Source organism: Elgaria multicarinata, chromosome 5, assembly GCF_023053635.1.
Source record: "Elgaria multicarinata webbii isolate HBS135686 ecotype San Diego chromosome 5, rElgMul1.1.pri, whole genome shotgun sequence".
NCBI lineage: Eukaryota > Metazoa > Chordata > Lepidosauria > Squamata > Anguidae > Elgaria > Elgaria multicarinata.
In genome coordinates, this window is record NC_086175.1 from 46,305,677 (window position 1) to 46,326,910 (window position 21,234).

Consider the following 21,234-nt stretch of genomic DNA (forward strand, 5'->3'; position numbering starts at 1 on the left):
GGAGGAGGTGGGGCAGAGCAATGTCCTCTCCTGTAGGGAGAAGGTATCTCTCTCCTGCCTCCTTTTTGCTGTGGTGATGGCCACAGTGAAAGACACTCTGCGGCCACAGCCAGAGCAACAAGCGCCCCTCACCACAGAATGACGGTGCCCCAATATGGTAAGCAGGAACCAGCACCAACACTTGGTGGGGAGGGCGGAGGGAGAGAGCCATAGCCAACTCTGTCTTTATAGCCTACTCCATGGATGACTATTAGCATGTCACCCAAGAGCGACATGCTAATAGTCATCCATGGAGTGGGCTATTCACACAGGTTGGTTATCGTGTCATCTGAAAGTGCCCCCACACTCTCAGCATAATCTACCTTATAGGGTTGTTGTGAAGATAAAATGGGGGAATGGGAGAACCATGTACATCAACATGAGCTTCTCTTTGCAAATAGCATATGAAGGGTTAAACAAGGCTTAAGCATCCTTAAAAAAAAAAAAAACCCCAAAACCCAGCTGTGACAATATGTACATGGAATTATCATGTTACCAGACAGGGGGTCATCTTTCAGTAAACATTACAACAACGTGGATCACAGGAAAATTACTTGTGAAATAGTATTAATTAAACATGGCTAAACATATAACTAGGTCTTCCTTAGTTGTTCTTTAACTAAAAGTGTTCAGAGAGCGGGGGAAATCCTCTAAGAGCTGGCTACTTTATGTTAATCAATTGTGAAAAATAGAGGTATCTTTTGATAATAGTGCTAACCCAGAAAAATGTAAGGAAGTTCCAGGAAGTAATCCTCACTACTACTTTTCAAGGAGTCTATGCTTAGCAGGATAGAGTAAACACAAATAAGCGTTCAATATTTTTTACACAGAAATTTCTATACATGAGACATTATAAACTATGTTATTATTTTTAGAGCTTTACTGTTTGTACTGCCCTCTGCTGCCACTATGAGGTTTGTTTAAAGAGTTGTTACTGAAGCCAAACTTGGAGATTTGCTGGCCTACTCATAGCAGCATCAGGAGATCTCACATACAGGCCTGGCTTGCATGCAAGCAATAATCCAGTGGTAGTGGCTCAACAATTCAGGGACACTCCAGTAAACCCTGAGTTCCAGCTCTGGCTTGTTGGGAGAAAGGAAAGCCAGAATCCTGGGTTCAGACATTCACATTAAACAACCCAGGCGCACAGTATCCCTGGGTTGTTTAGCCATTTCTTCTGGCAGTGGGAGCAATCAAGTCACAGTTATTAGTACACTGGCTCATTCATGACAACCCAAGGTTTAAAAAGACAACACCCTGGGTTGTTTTTGTGAACCACGCCACTGCGTGATTTGGGTACACATTGGATGTGTCCCTCAATCTCACAATAAAAGAGATACTGCTGTCTTTTGTAGGAAGTGGTTATGCCATGTGCAACAGTCACTTTTAGTGGACCTTCTAACATTGTTGTTGACAGCAGAGGACTAACAAGTTGTGCTTCTTTCTTATAGATTCTGTCTGTAAGTTTAACCACTGATTTCAGACTATGAGGAATGCTATGAGGAGTGGCTAGAAGCCATAGGTAGATAGGGCCAACACCATTAAGGCAGATAGGCCATACAAAGCACCTTGGTTCCCAAGCCATTCTTGAGGGAGCTGTAGACTTGTTCTTGAAGTTCACTGCCAAGAGACAGAGACTAGCCCAAGAATTGTATTTCTAATAAGCAGTATACTATTTTGATGATTGCAGTTTGTCCACTTAGCTGTTTTCTTTTGTGAAAGTAAGGTACAGTACAGGATATATTATACCAAACACAGGAGTACTTCCTTTATCTTTTGTGAAGATACTGTTCACAAAAAAAGGTGCAATAAGAATAAGCCAGGTTTGTAGGAGCCACAACCACTTAGGGATTGTATATTTAGCATTACATAAACATAACAAATAAACAAACATGGTTGGAAGCAGTACAGCATAACAAATGTCACCCCAGCCTCAGTTAAAATCAGTTCATTGCCTGGCCCCTTTCCTCTCCCCCACTACATGTGAAAGGGGGGGGGATTCAACACGTGGCACTGCTATGTTTTTCTGGCCAGTCTAATTTTTCTTTCTCTTTGGTGTTGCCCATTTCCCCCAACTCAACAGCTCTTTCTCACTTTCTTTTATAATAGGAGGGACGAAATCCAGCCAGAGTAATCTGTCGCATTTAGCAACACTATGGTGGCTGCTGGGAGTGCCATGAGTAAGCAGGCAGCAGGAACAGAGGTAGGCATGCTTCTGTACTTGCCATTTGGCTGGTTGCCTGAGGGCAAATGTTATTCCATGCAGACAACCAGTCAAGTGGCAAATTGCCAGGCTGGAACACAAATAGATATTTACCCTGCAAACACAGCAAAAATTGTTTAGCTAATGAGACATAGTAGAGCCAGAACATCTGCATGCACTTGCCCATCTAAACCACAACAACAACTTTCACACACTCTGCAAAAGTGAAAACTAGATAAATATTTTTTCAAATGACAATTAAGAAAGCAAGTGAAAGTGATAGCATTTTAAGTAGTGCTCATTTAAGTGTTTCAGAACATCTAATATTTGTAAACGACTATTTGAGAAAATTATGGTTTCAGCTTTGTGATGAAACCAAAATTTAGTTAGTGAATGTATACGCAACGTTTCTGACCAGAAGCAGCATACATCCTGTCTGCAGACCCAGGCCACCTAAAGTTGCCTAACTTCATGACACACTGTTAAGAACAGGACAGAGAACTTTCATTGCAACGAAAAAGTAAAACTCCTAGTCGTGACTCAAGCTAAACATGCTTATCTTTCAGCCCACTAGCAGTCACAATCAGGTGTGACTTCTAAAACATGAAATATACTGACGTATCTGTTAGATTTAGCTGCTTTTCACATTACATAGAACTAGAAAAGTTCAACATTGCAGGGTGTAAAAGATTCTTCATCAAACAGCAACAACTGCTAAATAGTTAAACCTTTCATTAGATACAAACTTCATCTTTCTGTTGTAATGAAGGCAGGGACCACTTTAACCAAACATGTGAACCCACTTTTTCTATAAAATAAAAAGTCCAGCTGTAAGGTAAGCCTCTAAAGGGGTTCTAAAACTAGAGCCCTACCAGTTTCCTAAAATCTTATAATTGAGACATTTAAAATATAGATCCTAGTGTTGGTAGCTCCTAGATGTAGACACCACCTATATGTAGAAACCACCATCACTCAAGGATTAGAATGAAAGGGATAAACTGCCAAGCCAGAAGAATAGGGACACATGCCTAGCAAGAAAACAAGCAGTCTGTTGGTAAGAAGTTAAAATGGCAATACACAGGCATTAGTTTAAGAAGCTAATACCCCTCCTCTATCCTTTTGAAGGGAATGAGAAAGATTGGTTAACAGCCACAAAGCTCAACACCCTTGTGGAAGAATGAAGGTACAGTGACTCAGAACCTAAAGTGATACAAAGTAACAATGTGTAGGCAAGCAGAAGATCAAAGATCCTTCTCAGAATACAGCTTCCTTTGGGAAAACAGAGGCATTGGAGAGGAAGCACATAGCTACTCAAATGTAGTTTACACAGGTAGAATATAATAGTTCTCACAGGGTATATAAATTACAAGTAACCAATGCCAGGACTTCAGAACAATGATTTGCTCCCTTTGGAAAAGCACCAAACAATTTGTAGGCCTTGGAACTAACACAGAATCAGAGAGCAGACTATCTGGATGAATCAGAAAAATCTGTCAATGATATTGCAAAACTAAGTGCTGATCCTGCAAGTTCTAGCTATGCACGAAGGCAATTTTTAAACAGGGTGAAGAAACAAAATCTCCACACAAATTACCTATACACAAACTACTGAAAGGATAACAGAAGTTCTCCTGGGGCTTAATAAACTACACAACCAGAAAAGATAGTTCATCATATTGGGATATTTTGATAATTTTAAAGCACATTCAATAGAGGCTTCAATTCAGCCTGATTAAGTTTCTCTGCCAAACCAAAGTTAAGCAGACGAGTTTTCAAAAATTGTACCTGCAATCACACAATGTGGGTTTCAATGCCTAATCTTAAGGTTTCCTTCGCAAAGCACTAAACATTGCCTTAAGTTATCAGGAAGATAGTTCACATCTAGTAGTTTATTTGATATGTCCCTTCTCCAAAATCACCTGCTATCACTTTCCTTTAGTGGCTAGAACCCCTGGCTTAAAGCCACTTATCTGCTGCCTTTCACAGTGCTCCAATGCTCAGCTGCCTAAACACCACTTCTAAAACATTTTATTTGGCCCTGAAACTATTTCAGGAGAGATGAGGTGAAACTTCAAACTGGTATTCAAAACTAAAGATATATTGAAAAATGTGATTTGTGCAATGTTTTGATAAACAATTTTAAGGGGGACTATAAAAATGTATGTGTTAAATGAAATAAAAATGCTAATGTTCTATATGTTCCTAAAGATTATCAAAACAACTTGCATATATCAATACATCTTTATACAGTACCAGTTTGAGGCTGGGTGTGGTGGTGGTCATACACTCTGATGTTTCCCCTCCTTTCTTTTTGCTCCTGGAATTGAATCAGCAATCAATCCAATGCCATTTTATATAAAGCTGAATAAGAGTTGCTCTATCTTATACATTAACTTCTTAATATATAGCACTCGGAGTTTCTTTTAAAAAACAAACCGTATCACTATAACCAGACAGAAATCTCCCCCCCCCAACTCCCCCTCAAGCTTTAAAAGGATTCCCAAAAGAATATTTTAGGGAGCAAGTTTTTTTCTAAAAATGTGGTATTGTCCAGAAACCTCAGTAGTTTTTTTTTAGGGGGGGGGGAATGCTACCTAGTGGGGCAAATGACAATCTGGCAGGGGTTCAGGGTGGCCAGAAGAAATATTTTAGAAAACATCTTTTTTTTAAAACGAACAAGCCAGGTCCAACCTTGGTTGTCGATGGTGCAAGTTGCTGCTCTTGCCTTTGGGAGATCTAGCAAAGCAGACAAGAGAGATCTAGCGTTCCATTTCCATCCCCAATGTAAAAACAGGATAAAAACAGCAACTTTACTTCATTAGCAAATGCATTTGGGATGAGGAGGGCCAAACAAGCAGAGAGCTACAGCATTTGCCACGCGGGGAGAGCCAGGCCCAGTGACGGCAGGTCCCGAGCCGGGTGGAGCAGCTAACAGGGCCGGCCGGTGAGTTGGCAGCCCGGCTGGGAGGGGACGAGACGGAGTGAGGGCACCAAGAAAACGAAAAGCCGTGAAATATCCGACGGGAGCTGTTGAGAGACCCGCGAGGAGGGTGGGTGGGAGCGTGTGTGAGGACATATTAGCAAATGCCTTCAGGGAACAGGAGAAAAATATTCAGAAACTTCCCTATCGTTTTATTTGAAATGGAGAGGAGGAGGAGAAGAAGAAAATATTATTATTGCTGGTAGTATTAACGCTGTGCTTTTAGAAGTGTCGGGTACATGGCTAAGGGTCCCGTGAGGGTGGCCAGGAAGGGGGGCACTGAACAATTAACCGAAAGAGCGGGCAAAGGGGGGTATATGGCAGACGAGAAGGGGGAGAAGCCGAGCAGATGCCCGGGAATTCAGCACACTGGGCATTTAAACACCTGGCGCTGGCGCAGGGGGAGAAGAGCGGAGGTGGGCACCTGAGGGGAGACACGCTGGAGGTCGGTTATCTGGAGGAGGAGGAGGAGGAGGAGGAGAGCTCCTGTTAAATGCCCGCGGTCGCCCGGGCTAAGCAGTACCCGTGAGGGAGGCGCCCGCCGCTGGCTTCTACCTCACCTTCTTTCTCGGCCCGGGCCACGTTCAGGAGCAGCGCGACCAGCAGCCGCAGCGCTGCTCCGAGCCAGGGGGCCGCCGCCGTCGCCGCCACTGGGTTCTCGGTTAAAGGGAGGGAAGACCCGGAGGAGCGAGAAGTCGCTTCCCGCTTCAGCACTGCCGCCGCCATCACACTGCTCCTGCCACTACTACTTTTACTGCCTCAGCTACTGAGAATCCCGTATCCGTCGGAGGGGGCCCTGTTCGGCCCGTAGGGTGCGCGAGGCGGTTCTCGCCGCGTCTCTCTCCCTCTCTCTCCCCCCTCCCCTCCTTGTTGGGGCGCGTGCCAGAGTCAGCCGCGGCAGTGGCGCTAGCGCCCGGCGCGCGCACCTCCCACACGCACTGCCCCCTCCCCTCGCGCGCCGGCACCAGGGGGCGTTCCCCAGCTCCACTCATTCCTCCCCCCTCCTCCTCTTGTAAGCGGCCGAAAAAGTCTATTGTACAACTGTTGCCATCTTAGATGAGGGCACGAGCGGTCCATGTTTTTGCGGGAGGGATACTGAAAGTGAAGGCATAACGCCATCTTTGGTAAGGGCATGAGCGAGTCTATTTTGTTATGAATACAGCATGGGGCGAGCTTCGGTTCCTCTCTAAGAACAAGGGGCGTAGAAGTTCCGCCTTCATTCCTAAGGGCATGAACGTTCCACATTAATATGGGGCGCTTCCCTTGTGTCTCAAACAATTTTTCTGTTGAGCTTGATTGTAGTTGTAGTTATGCTTTCAGGGCCTTCCTGAAATCCAACTGCTTCCAGAAGATTTACAACTGTGGAGGGTTGGCTTGGAGGAGGAGTTTGATAACACAGAGAGCATTTTGGGTCCCAGGCGGCTACGCTCTAGCTTGTGCGTACTTTACTCTCTATGGTTCTCGGACCGCTCTATACCTCGCACTCGTATTTTCTCTGGTTGACGGCGGCGGTACTAGTATTGCGAAAGCATCTCTTGCCTCAAGGGAGGTATAAAGTGCCTGGTTATAAAATCTTGCAGGTGAAAAAGCAACGCGGGAAGGGAGCCGTGTAGTCCGTTACTAGAGTACACACACAAACAAAAACGTTGTTGCACTTTAAATGCTTTTACAGCGAAATCCTGTACAGATTTACTTAGAAGTAAGTCCCATGGAACTCAATGGGGCTTACCACTGAGTAACTGTGTAAATTTAGTTTGTGTAGAGTTGCAGTGTAGATTTAGTTTGGTATAAGTATTTATGGGCCAGGACTTAATGGACCTTGAATTGATCGTCATTAAGGTACCTTGAGAGGAGAACGCACCTTTCGTTACATTTTAGAGACTATTGGAGAAAAGTTGAATCGATTTTAAAATACATATAAAAACAGGAGCGAAATACTGTGTTGCTGTTACCTGTCTCTTTAATCTTCTTTGGCGAGGTCACACAATTCCCCAGGGCTTGCTTGTTACGAGGAGAGATATTCCCACTGAATTCAGTCCCCAGATAACTTACAATAATGTCATTTTGACTTATTTTTAGAGATTTTTAGAGAGATCAATCTTGGGCATATAGTTTATTTTGCCACTGAAAAAAATAATGAAATAAGTAACTTAATGGCTGCTGGAATAACAAATAATTTCCCGTAGGTTTGATCTGGAATTGCACAACCTCCCTAAATTAACCTGTAAGAATAAAACATGATCCAGAGTGGCTACACAACTGTGAACATTTGTAAGGAAGTAAACTACGCTGGAATCAAGAGAACTTCTGAATAATAAACATGTTTGGAATTGCATTGCAAATCTGTTGCAGCAAAAAATCTACTCTGCCCAATAACGAATATTCTCTTCTAGGACTTTAAGAACTAACAAATAAGCATTCCTGGAGTCCAGTTCACCAGATGTATGAAGTATTATCCTCAATTGGCAGGTATCTAGCTGGGAGGGGTGTGTGTGAGGGGGTTGGTAAACAGGGTAATTGGTAGTAAAATGCAAAAGGCGCTATCTGTGACTATTCAATTAAAGCTTTAAAGTATGCAAACAAGTACAGCGACCATTCACAGCCACAATAATTGGTGATAACACAAACACCTTAGAATAGCTAAGTAAATTACCATCTGAAGTGGGACAAAAGACATTGTCTCTATTCAAGTCCTAACAAATATAATCCATCTGTTATTAGTTCCAATCCAGCTATTCACACAGAGTGTCCCTTTGATTTTTTTCTGCTGGAGAATGGCAACTTTCTGGAATTTTGAGCAGTAGTTACTACCTAAAACAATGCTCAATTATTAAATTAATATTAAACAGTGGTGGTTTTAAAAAGGAATTATTTCGGGAACACATTTTCTTTAAGATTGCCACAGCTATTTTCTTTAACATTCTTTGGCTTTTTAAGTGTTAGTGTACAATTCTAAAACATTGTAATGCTTTGATATTAAAATAAAGAATGGCCTTCCACCCCCACTCTGGAAAAGGTAGAAAATATCTTAATTCAGATTTTCTATTTATTGTAAAGAGTATTCTATAAGGAGGAATTGTAGAACATTATTTTATATCTAAGTGTATCTGTATACTTCAGTTTGTAGATATTTATTTAAAGCATTTTTACTCCACTGTTCAGCTGAAAAAGGCTCCCAAGTGCCTTACAAAGATCAGTAATAAAACAGTCCTGCCATTGGGCTTACAGTCTTAAAAACACAATGCAAAATGAAACAGGATTGGGAACGAGGAGGGGGGAAAAGGAAACTCACACATTAGTGCTTAGTTACAAAGTTCAACAGGTAGTACATAATTCAGCAGGGCACCGAGCTGGATCTAAGCATAGTGGAAAGGGTGCTGCTTCCGGCAGCCTCAGCATTAGCCGTTGATAGCTGGAGGAAGGGAGGCATGATAGAGAATATCAGGCTGAACAGCTGGTGTAGCATGGTGAAAAGCAGAATGTAAGCTATAAAGTTCCTTGTTCAAATCTTAACATTAGGTGGCCTTAGGCAAGACATTGTATATCACTATCAGCCCCCAAACTGTAATAGGGCCATAATATTCACCAATCTTACAAAGTTGTTCTAAGGAGATGGTCATATATGTGAAACACTTGAAATGGTCAAGAACCCCATACAAGTTGTTTATTATTAATCTTATTTCATTTCCTTCATTTATACTTCAATGACTCTGAAATAGGATACCTCTATCATGAACATTACAACTATCATATCAAAGGATGAGATGCCTGCCTTGGGTGATAAAGCTCCCATCTCTGAACCAATGAAATCCACTCTTTTCCCTCTCTGCTTCATGTTCACAAGCAGTATGATGTTCTTCAAGATTGGAGAAGGGCAAACAACTTAGCTTTCTTTGATTTCAGAGCCTAGAATTATAAAACTAATCAGACTGAATCAGTGATGAACTTTTGAATTTACCAACCAATCCTAAGTATGTCAAACAAGAAGTAAATTCAAGCAAGTTCAGTGGAGCTTGTGTCTCAGTAAGTAGGCCTATAGTCCCTCCAGTACTAGGGTTGAAAAGGACATGAATATCATGTGGCCTACTGTACATCCCTACATTAAGGGAACATTAACCCTATAAGAGATTTAGGGGACAATCTTATGCAATCTTAGACAGAAAAAAGTCTATTCTGGCTGGGGCTTGCTGGGAGTTGTAGGACTTTTTTCTGTATAAACATGCATAGGATTTAGCTCTAACTCATTCAGTTTTCCAGATGACAATGTACCACAACTACAGAGAACACCCGTGAACCAGATGCTTCATGCCAGGTATGCCTTCTGCAATATAAGGAATCGTTTTCTGAAATCATCTCATCACAGAATAAGAGGAAGGAACAGACACAGGTCCATTTTACCATCTTCGGTTGGTTCGCCAACTACGGCCTCTCCTGGACAGGGATAGCTTGACCACGGTGGTACAGGCATTGGTAACCTCAAGATTGGATTACTGCAACACGCTCTATGTGGGGCTGCCCTTGAAGCTGCTCCGGAAGCTGGAGCTAGTGCAGAATGCTGCAGCTCGGCTGTTGTCTGGAGCTGCCCCTTTCCAGCATGTAACTCCTCTGCTGAGGGAACTGCACTGGCTGCCTATTCGCTACCGGGCCAGGTTTAAGGTTCTTCTACTTGTGTACAAAGCCCTAAACAACTTGGGACCAGGATACCTGAGAGAGCGCCTTCTCCCTTACCAACCTGCCCGGTCAATGAGGTCATCCGAGGGCCTGCTCCTGGTGGTTCCACCTAGATCCATCCTCCGATTGGAATCCACCAGGGGAAGAGCCTTCAGCGTGGTGGTGCCCCTCCTGTGGAATTCCCTGCCTCTGGAGGTCAGACAGGCTCCAACCTTGTACTCCTTTCGGCACCTCCTGAAAACATCTTTATTCCAAGAAGCCTTTCTTTAACATGCAGCCTTGGATTTCTGTGTTGTTGTTTTTTGCTTCTTTTTAAATTTTGTTTTAACTGTTTTATTCTGTTTTTATTTTCATTTTTACCTTGTACGCTGCTCCGAAATTTTTCAATGGGGAGTGGTATGTAAATATTCTAAATAAATTATGGTGAGGTTATTGAATGTTTTTTAGGATATTTTAACAATGTATATTATGTTTTCATTCAGTTTTATGTATTTTAACATTTACTGTTGTTCCCCGCCTTGATCAAAATGGAGAGGCGGGTGAGAAATAAAATTCTTATTCTTATTATTCATTCCTGCTACCGGGAGCAACAGCATACTGTTGGTGGCAGGGGGGTAGCCAGAGGGCAGCCAGAGGACCATGCCTGCTGCATCTGGATCCCCTTCTGGATCAATGGCCCTCCAATTCGGCGCTTATTGCTTGAGACATTAGGGTGTGCCTGGGCACACCTTGTGCACACTTATGGATCTACCCTCTGCCTGTCCTTGGTGCAGACAATAGTGAGCAAGATGGATAAATAGAATGACCAATGTTCCCTTCAGTAACGTACCTCCAAATATAGAGCAGTCTGAACATGTACATGTTTTTGTTCATTTTTTAAACAAATCATTTTTTGTACAATTTTCCAACATTATAATTGAAATCAGTGGCTACCAGGAAAAGAGCCCTTTCTACTGTGGCACCCTGGTTGTAGAATGAGCTCCCTAGAGAGGTTCGCCTGGCACCTACATTGGACTCCTTTCAGTGCCAGATGAAGATGGTTTTATTTTCGTGTTTTATGGTATTCATGTACTTTTAACATTTTAGCATCCTAGTCTCTTAGCTCTGCCATTTAAAATCTATATTTTAAATCTCTCCATTGGTTGTGTTTTTATATTGTGTTTTTAAATTTCCATATTTTATATTTTATTTGTACCTTATGGTTTTAATGTTTGTGAACCACCCAGAGAGCTTTGGCTATTGGGCAGTATAGAATGAAATAAATAGATACATTTCAGCCTAGTTTCTGCTTCTCTTTCTTCTTTTGTCATAGTACCCCCAATGCCTCTTGTGTTTTATACTGAGGCGTGAACAGTTTGTGACATTATGACCTTACGTACTTATACGTTTTAGTTTCCCCACAGTTTTCTGGTTTAAGCTACATAGCTGGCATTCCTTCGAGTGTACTTTTCTGCTTCTTAGACTTCTCCTCAACTTTCATGTTCATTCTTCTTGTACTGTGTGTGATACTTGCTAATCTGTGGCAGGATCTACACTACTGCTTTAAAATGGTTTATAACAGTAGTGACAACTGTTGGGGCCCATGACACACTGCATATACAGCTTTTAAAACATTTTCAAAGTGTTATATCCTGCTTGGTGTAGATCTGCAGCACATTGACTCAAGTCTCTCTGGTTTTGTTTTGAATCCCAAACTCCACCTTGGAGTGCATAATCTGCTGGCATATACAGGTTGCTCCTTTTACTCATTCTGCTCAATTGGTCTTAATGTCCCAAAGCATTTTCTGCCCTGACTATGACCCCTCCTGGAAGGAAACCATCAAAGGCCTCCCAAAACATGGAGCTAAGTAAACATCTTCCTAAGCATGGACATTCATCCCTTTGAGATCCAAAGCTATCTCAAATTGTTCTACAACTCCATATTCACCTAAATCAATCAATACAGATGAGCCAAAGCAGGGGTGGGAAGACTTCAGACTTGTCAGCCCTACTTTGTCTTGTTTTTACCAGAACCCCAAGATCCACCAACCAGAGGTGTAAAAGAACAGGGTGTGTCTAGACTCATTCTGGAAGGTATCCAATACAGCTGTTGCCCTCCTGCTCATTCTGTTGTGTCAATAGGGCCCACCACACTTGCTAAAGTAACCCTGGAAATGGGTGGAAACATTCATTTCCAGATTGGGACAGGTCAGCAGAGCTCCCTTCTGCAAGCTCTATTGACCAGTCCTGTTCTGGACATGAGCATCAGTAATTTCTGTTTGCTTTAAAAATAAAAAGGATTATTAAAAAAATCCGCTAAATCTAGGGTGATTAAACCCTTCTGCTTTAGAACAGTTTCCACTCAGCACTTCAGTCTCTCCCTATTGGCCACACAGTACTTCCTGTATTTGGATGTATGAACCAAATTTACAGATTCTTTCACAGAAAACTGTTGTGAAAATTCTCTTGCTGACAGTTTCCTTTCCTGATCTGTTGAGAGTGTTTATGAACATTCCATGACACCATACCACTAACCAGCTGCTACTGCCAGGGGCTTCATCACACAATTTCTTTTCATGCTTTGTTATGGTCAGTCACCTTTTCATTATTTGTAAGATAATTTTTTAAAATTTTTCAATAACATAGGGTTTTTACAGAATCCTTTGATCTCTGACAGTGGGTGAGTGAGTCAGGAAAAAAGTTTCTTTGAACCTATGGTTCAGCTTTGTGCATGATGAGATGTAAAAGATTATCTGTTCCCTTTTGAATCTGAAAAGTATTGCCTTACTTTTGCCATCATTCAGGTCTACATCAGATATATTGGATCAGCTGTCTGTCACCAACTGCAACTCAACAGTATCAGTGGCCTCTAGCACTGTTAGCAGTTAAAAAAAATGTTAGGGAAAGCAAAAGTCTAGAAACTCTAGAAAAGTACTCCTTTCGTCGCCAGCTGAAGACCTTTTTAATCACTCAGTATTTTAACACTTAATTTTAACTTAAATTTAAATTATACTGTTTTAACTCTGTATTTTAACCTTATATCAATTTTGCTGCGTGGTTTTATCCTGGTTGTGCTTTTTATACTGTATTTTGTATTTGTGTTTTTAACCTGTTGGTTGTTTTATGATGGTTTTAATTTTTGTGAACCTCCCAGAGAGCTTCGGCTATTGGGCGGTATAAAAATGTAATAAATAAATAAATAAATAAATAAATGTGGCATGGCCAAGGTTTTCTGAGAAAGAATTCTGTCAGATCAGAATTTTAAACATCTTTTCTTTGGGGACTGTTCAGAAGGGATGGCTGTTGAACAACAGTGTCCAACACACTGCAGTACCGCACGCTCTAAAATAGTCTGGATGTGTTGGACTATAATTCCCAACATCTCCAAAACATCTGGGGGGCACCAAGTTGGGGAAGGCTGTTTTCATAGTCCCATGGTATGCTCTGTATGTTTGCTATGTTCACTCAATGGAACTACTCATGGCAAACCCATGCATAAGAATCTGCAAGACTAGCATTTGTATAGCCATAGAAAGGAAGTATGTCCTGTTAGAATAGATTGCCACAGATATAAGAACTCTACTGAATATAAAATAGTTCAGTAAAATGAATCCTGACATCTAGAAACATATTGCAGCCAAAATAATAACAACAACAATGACAATAACAACCAACCAATCAATATGTAGGAAAATCGCAATGAAAATAAATTATGAAGGTGTTACAGGTTCCGTCTGTCCCTTGTCTCACTTCTCTTGACGTCAGCTTAGTTTGTTCTATATTGCCGCACTACAAATCTTAGCATATTTGATGCCTATGTATGCATTATTTTCTAAAGTTTGTGAACTTTAAGCTAAAAGCTTTGGCTATCAGACAGTGTAGAAATTTAATAAATGAGTAAATAAAACAATGAGTTGGGGAAATAAATGTGCATAATTGTAGCTGTGCCCACTTGCGCTTAGACACTCCCAATTCACTTTGGTGGTTTGCAAAACGGGGACACTAATTTGTTAGACATCTTTGTATGCTCATGACATCATGAAGTTGTGCAGGATTAGCAACAATAGTCTTCCCTCTACCCCACTCCGCCCGCCCCAGTGAATATGCAGGCCAAAACTGTGTTGCTTAAGCACAAAATTGAAATAAAATGCGGCATCCATTTTCTTTTGCCCCCACTGCTGCTTCCCTTTTGATTTCCCATGTAGTGTTCTCCCCATAGGACAATTCATGGAGGTGGTGATGGAAAATATTGCACCTGCTTGGGTTCTAGTACTCATTCAGTTAATGGGATCCCACCCACCAACCCAAAGCAAATGTCAGCTTCAAAAGAGGAATTTTCCTTAGAATTGCAGTAGAGGAGGAAAGGGTTAAATTCACCCTCCACATCGGCTGCAATTTGGATCATGTGAACCTCCCCCACCTGCCAATGCTATTTGCATTTTTAAGAGATCTGAGTTTTAAATGTAAAGACTTGCAGTTTGGATTTCACACCTACTTTGTCCCTGAGTCATCAGTTCACTTGGGCAAGTGAGTCCTCTGCATAATAGAAATCAGGATTACCCCCTTCCCCCACAATATGGTTCTGATGAGGACGGCTAAAAGTTGGATTTGTGTGGATGACATTTTAACAACATTGTTATGTTACCTGGCAGCAGCTCAACTGTGGAAAGTTACAAGAGAAAAATATAAAAGCAAGTCCAGAAACTTGATCTAGGTCTCCTACTATGACCAAATCCTATGTATGACCAAACCCACATAGCTCTAGGCAAAATATCTAATGGAAGAAGAATGCAGGGCGGGTGCTATCTGTTGTTTAGAATGTGGATGTGACACCTTTCCATTCTGATTTACTGCAAACAAAGTTCTACGCAGCAAATGGCAGAAGATAAAAAATAAAAAGGGAGTAGTTTTGACCAGTAACTAGCTCTGTTATACCCACTTTTTCCCAATTAGCTTCCCCAAAGAATTCCTTACTCCCTCCCCCATCTTTGTATTAGTAATATAATTGTTGAAGATACATTCCTCACTCCCATCACAGAGGTTAAGGGGAGGAAGTATGCCTGTGTACACCAGTTGCTGGAGAACCTGAGTGGGAGCGTTCTATTGAACTTATGTTTTTTATTTATTTATTTATTACATTTTTGTACCGCCCAATAGCCGAAGCTCTCTGGGCAGTTCACACAAATGTTCCATTTGCTGGCTTGTCTGGATGGACCCTTGGTCTAATCCAGCAAGGCGCTTCTAATGTTCCATTTTCAGTTTCCTCTGGCCTCCGAGGCATATTGGTTTAATGCTCATTTTTCCACTGGAAAGCCTCAGCTTTTAAAATTGAGTTTAATGGGTTTTCTTTACAAAGGATTTGCAGCTTTACAATTGATCTGCAGTATCCAATAAAAGTCAAACAATCATTCTACAAAAATCCAATACTTTTATTTTTACTTTTTAAAATCTCAATATTTTAAATTTATTTATTTATTTATTGCATTTCTCTACCATGCAATAGCCGAAGCTATTTATGGTATTTCTATACCACGCAATAGCCGAATCCAAGAGAAAATCCAAGTATTCATATTTGGATAAGGGTCCTTGCATTCCTTTCCATTTCTAATCCTTCTTATTTGTTCTGCCATTTTTGTTGGTTTTATAATACTGTAGTGCTGGCCCCTTTTGCATAGCCCCCCAAAAGAGGAAATGCATCACCAAAAAAGAGGACAAAAGGAGATGCAGATTTACATAAACATTTACATATTTTAATTCATAAGTGTAGATGGAAGATTAGACATAATGATTATAACTTAAACAGAAATGCAACAAAAATGCAATTTTTGTGAACCGCCCAGAGAGCTTCGGCTATTGGGCGGTATAAAAATGTAAAAAAAAAAAAAATAAAATAAAAAAAAAAAAAAATTAAAAAAAAAATTAAAAAAAAAAACACATATCACCGTAGTGGGGAAGGCTGCAATCAGGTGACCTGCATGCCTTCTCAGTCTACTGTCCAGGTAACCATTTATTGGCAACTTCAAGGCCTCTGCTCTCACTTCTTGCGGTTGTTTATGTTTAAACTGGACAGCCCTTCAAATAGAGGACTCCTTTGAAATAGATGAAGTCCCCTGGCATCCTCTCAAATAGAGGACCGTCCTCTGTAAAGGACACCTGGCTACCCCGTTGCTGACCAAGAATATTTCACCAGTTATGACTTAACTAACAAAGCAGGATTCACACAGGTGATAGTGAGTAATCTAAAGCCCTATGCAGGTGGTCTCAAACAGAGGAAATTAAACACGCCCCCTCCATCACCCTTTTCATCACCCTCTGCAGGGCAACTGGAGGGCAGAACTGTCTGCACAATTTCTGAGGCTATCCACACAATTTGGAGCCCTGATTTTCCATGGAGGAAGTAGGCTTTCCCCTTCATAAAATCGGCCTCCACATGGAGAGGGCGTCAGAAGCATCGATGGAGAGAGGCAGGGCTAGTATGTTTACAGTACTCAGTTTGAGAATGCATGAATAGGAACTAAGACATGACGGAGAAGCTATTCCACAATGCTGCCAATGCCATAGTGATCCAAAATGTAATAAACCAGATGCCAAATTCCAAGCCCAGCGAAACCGCATCAAAATCAGTATACACTGAGTGCAAATAAAGAAAGTCTAAACTTGAGCCTGCCAGGCATGAACCTTAGTCTATGAATAGAATTTGGACATGCTGTTATGCTATTATCTTGACTGAAACAGGAAGCCATCGGCTGATCTGTATAAGGAGTAGGTGGTGGCCATTGCACTGAAGTTGCAGTGGTAACAAAATACTGCAGAGGGTTGTTAAGCATTATGTTTGCCCAAGATGGTATTCATCTTGCCTTGATCAAACGCTGCTATTTAAAAAAATTAGCCTATTGAAAACATAACATGTTCCAGCAACTGCTGTTGCATGCCATGATATGCCACAATGAATGCCCATCCCTCCAATTATGCACTCTAGTCCTGGCTTTCAGACATTATCCAAAACTTAATTGTAATATCTTATATAAGAATATGGTAGTGTAAGGCTGATTACTCGAGATCTGCCAGATTGATTTTGCTCACTTTTGTTTTAAACTGAAGCTTGAGCAGTGTAGACAGGCAGGAAATTTTGAAACTTCGAAAAAGTTCAAAGCTTGAGCTTTGGGCAGCTCTGGAAGGAAGAAGGGAGAAGGATGAGGCAAAAGGGATGTTAATGTGTATGCCCCACACTATGCATGTAATGTAACAAGTGACACAGTGTGTGTGTTTATAATGATGCTTACTCCTGTGAGCTTTTACAGTGCTGGGCCAATGAAAGGACAGACACTGAGTGTTGGGAAAGGGGCTCAAGAAAAGTCAGTTGGTGATAGAGGAGGAGGAAGAGAAGCTGAGGAGAAATAGCTGAAAGGACAGCAGAGGGTGAAGGGAGATAGAAAAAAATTATCACATGTTTTTGACCTCAAACTTTGAACACCTTTTTTTGTTTTGTTTTCACCTTTGCCAATTTATTTGAAGAAAATTTATTTTTAAAAGTGTAAAGTTATTCAAGTTACAAGACAAACAGGCAAACATATTTTTATCCATTAATTCTCAGACTACTAGCCCCCTTGGTGACACAGGATTTGCACTAGTAAGACAAAGATTAGAAAATACTTTCAGCTGAGCTACCTGCCTTCTGAAGTTAGATGATTTGGATCTAGTGTTATGTGAAAACAAATACTCTGGAAATGAAATTTAAAAGCAGATTTTAAAAATTCTATTCTGTGATGCCCCCCCAAAGATCTGGCGACGGCACCTCTAAAAGCAATTGACCAAAGTATGGTAATGTCATAGAATGTTCCTAAATGACAGCAACAGAATGTTCACACACAGTCTTTTTTGAGGGAAGGGAAGTGCAAGTTTATGTTCCTCTCTCTGATATGGCTAATCTCTCACATTCTGTTACTTTCTTACTTCATCTCAGCTTCTGTTGTAGTCCTAATTTCCTGTCTTTCTTCTTTGAATTATCTTTATTTACTCTTTTCTGTTATCTCCTATCTCTCTGATTCATGCTCATAAACTCCTGTATCTCTCCATTATATCCCTGCCATCCACCCCTTTCCTCTATCACCACGTCTCTCCAAGTCTGCACTGCGTTTCCCCCCTTCTAGCCATCTGTCTGGTAGAGTCACATATCCCTCTCACATCCCTCTGGGCTAGGGAATTCTGTTCTCTTTTCAGTATGGGATACTAAAAGGCCAGTCTGCACTGGCACAACTTTCCAAGATAACTGTGCATCATGACATGAGTTGGTTGACTGGCTGACAAGCAGATTTCAAATTGCAGACCCAAGCAATCAGTGGTACAATTGCTGGATTGCAGTTTGCATAACTACAGAAGCAGAGTCAGCCCTCGGTAATACTGTGAGCATCATACCGGCTTAAAAAGGATCAGGGCTAATGTCTTGTAACACACTCTCCTGCTCCCCGTTTCATCAGAGCAGGAGCTGATTTAGACATAGTCAAATGGCCTGTATTAAATACAAGGCAAGCCTCTTTCCCCACACCAGGGATTGCAACAATGGGACATTCCTTAAGACGCATGATGCTTGAAAGCTCATCTTCCAGTCACGCTTCCAAAATTGTCTCTGCTACCATCCGTCTGAGGAATACACATGGTATTTTTCCCCCCCCATACAGATGTGCACAGGCATACTTACATAGATGTAGGAAACACCATGTATACTTCTTTGTACTGGATAAATTAAGGACTGGATCAATTTATGTTCCAGTCACAAAAAAAGGTAAATGTTCTAGATAGACTGTGTCCTGTCCTAAATGACCCTAGAACAGTTGGTCATGGAACCAACAAGAGGGGAGGTGACCCTTGAATTATTCCTAAGTAGCATCAAGGCCCTAGTGTGACATGTAATTGTTGGTGAATCTATTGAAAACAATGACCAAACTGCTAACATTTTTTAACTTATATGTGAGTGGGAAACTGCAGAAAAAGTACAATGCAGTCAAAAGAACAAACTTCTCCAAAACAAGGGGACTGATAAAAAGGGAGCTGATTGGGAAAGCATAAACTATGGAATTCATTACCACAAGATGCAGTGATGGTCGCCAACTTGGACCCCTTTAAAAGGGGATGAGACAAATTCATGGCTGATAGTGTTAGCAATGGCTACTAGATATGCTGGCTATGTATTATCCCCAGTGTCACTGGCAGCATACTTCTGAATACCAGTTGCTGGGGAACATGAGTAGGAAGGTGCTATAACTGTGCTCATGTCCTGCTTGTGGGCTTCTGATAGGCTTCTGGTTTGGCTACCATGGGACAGAATGCAGGACAAGATAAGCCTTTGGTCCTATCTATCATGGATCTTCTTATATTTAACTCTTTTTGTTTCAAATTATGAAACTATACATTTAAAGAAAAACAAGAAAAACATTACATGTCAACACACGCTCATATGTGAAGATTTCACAATTTGCTATACATTTCTGCAGCACAATAGGCATTTACATGTTGTTCACATAGACAGTGCACACCCACCCCACCCCCCAAAACCATGTAGATCTTTTGGGAGGGGGGCCTTCTTGGCCAGGAAATGGGCTATAAATTTAACCAATCAGGAGATCAATAAATAACTGTAGGAAGTAGCTCTAAAGTGCAGATCCTTATGATTTTAGAATGTGGCATGTTTTTGAAATAATCTGATCTAAGGATGAACAGTATTGTCTGAGCATAATCGATCAGTGACTCACCTGAAAACCATCCAGATGCAGTCATGCTTCAAGGAGTATGTTGTAGGGTGATGAAATTGGTAGAGTCACCAGACAGATTTTATCATATAATCTGCGTTGCTTTGGCATGCATAGACATTGCTATAAGAAGGTTTAACCCTGCGAGGCAAAATCTTTTGCTCTTCAACAGTAGCAAACATGTGAATAACAGTCAAGTTATCCTTTCTTTGATGTTTTGACACCTGTACAGTTATCACAGTCAATTAGATTATGTCAGTGTTTAGACATGGATCTTAGTAGAAAGCAAATAAACTGAACTCTGCCCAAATAAAATCCATGCAAATAATAGAAATCAATGAGATAATGTTCAGTTCAATTTAGGTTACCCGAAGGAAAGGGAGGATGGGGCTCCTGTACTTTAATAGTTGTACAAAAGAAGGGAATTTGTTGGGTGATGCTTGTCATGCAGGGATGGTAAAGGTTGAAATGTTCTCTTCTACGCAACTCATGCAGTGTAATACTTATTCAGAGCTCACTCCCTAACCCTAAACACTCTTACTAGGCAGTTTCTCCAAACAAACTTGCTTTTGCATTGTGTTCATAGAGGTATGCTGTCCTCCTCCTTTGCCTCTGGGCACTTCTGCTAAATTGAAGTAACTGGTTGTGAGGGTGGATATATGAAGCTGCCTTATATTGAGCCAGACCATTGTTTCGTCTACCGTGAGTGGAAGCAGCTCTCCAGGGTTTCAGACAGGGCTCACTCCCTCCACAAGACTACCTTCTTAGGCTACGGATTGAACCTGTAATCTTCAGCATGAGAAGCACAAACTCTACCCAAGCCATGGACCTTTCCTGATTTCAGAGGTCAAGCATTAAATCCCATACAATCTCCCACTAGTCCATTTGCGCTGGGACAGTGTTTTGCAGCAGACCGTAAGAACATAAAAATGTAAGAAGAGCTCTGCTGGATCAGACCAAAGGTACATCTAGTCCAGCACTGTTCACATAGTGGACAACCAACTGTTGACCAGGGACCTACAAGCAGGACATGGGTGCAACAGCACCCTCCAATCCATGTTCCCCAGCAATTGCTGTACATAGGCATACTACCTCTGATACTGGAAGTAGTATAGAGACATCAGGACTAGCAGCCGTTGATAGCTTTATCTTCCATGAATTTGTCTAATCCCTGTTTAAATCCTTCCAAATTGGTGGCCATCACTACAACTTGTGGAACTGAAGGATTTCTTTTTACGTGCCCAGATCTCCCACCAATCAGTTTCATGGGATGACCCCAGGTTCTGGAATTAAGAGAGAGGGGGAAAATGTCTCCCTATCCACATTCTCCACACTTTGCATAATTTTGTGCACCTTTACCATGTCTCCCCTTCCTTGCCTTTTCTTTAAGCTAAACAGTTCCAGATGTAATTTTTGTCATATAGGGGAGTTGCTTCTGCCCCTTGATCATTTAGTTGTCCCTTTCTGCACTTTTTCCAATTCTATAATATCCTTTTTTAGGTGCAGTGACCAGAACTGTATATAGTATTCTAAGTTTGGTCGCACCATAGAATTGTTAAAGGAGACTATGATTTTGGCAGTTTTGTCTAAGACTGAATTTGCCTCTTGTGCAGTAG

General features: G+C 41.3%; 1 protein-coding gene across 1 annotated transcript in view; it reads right to left on the reverse strand.

The window, feature by feature from the left end:
- Positions 1-6,048, reverse strand: part of TMEM131 (transmembrane protein 131) — a 98,152-nt gene extending 92,104 nt beyond the window's left edge. Inside the window, exon 1 of the mRNA XM_063126291.1 lies at positions 5,783-6,048. Coding sequence (XP_062982361.1) covers positions 5,783-5,948 — 166 coding nt within the window. The 5' untranslated portion in view covers positions 5,949-6,048. The remainder of the gene's footprint in view (positions 1-5,782) is intronic.
- Between the last annotated feature and the right edge of the window lie 15,186 nt (positions 6,049-21,234).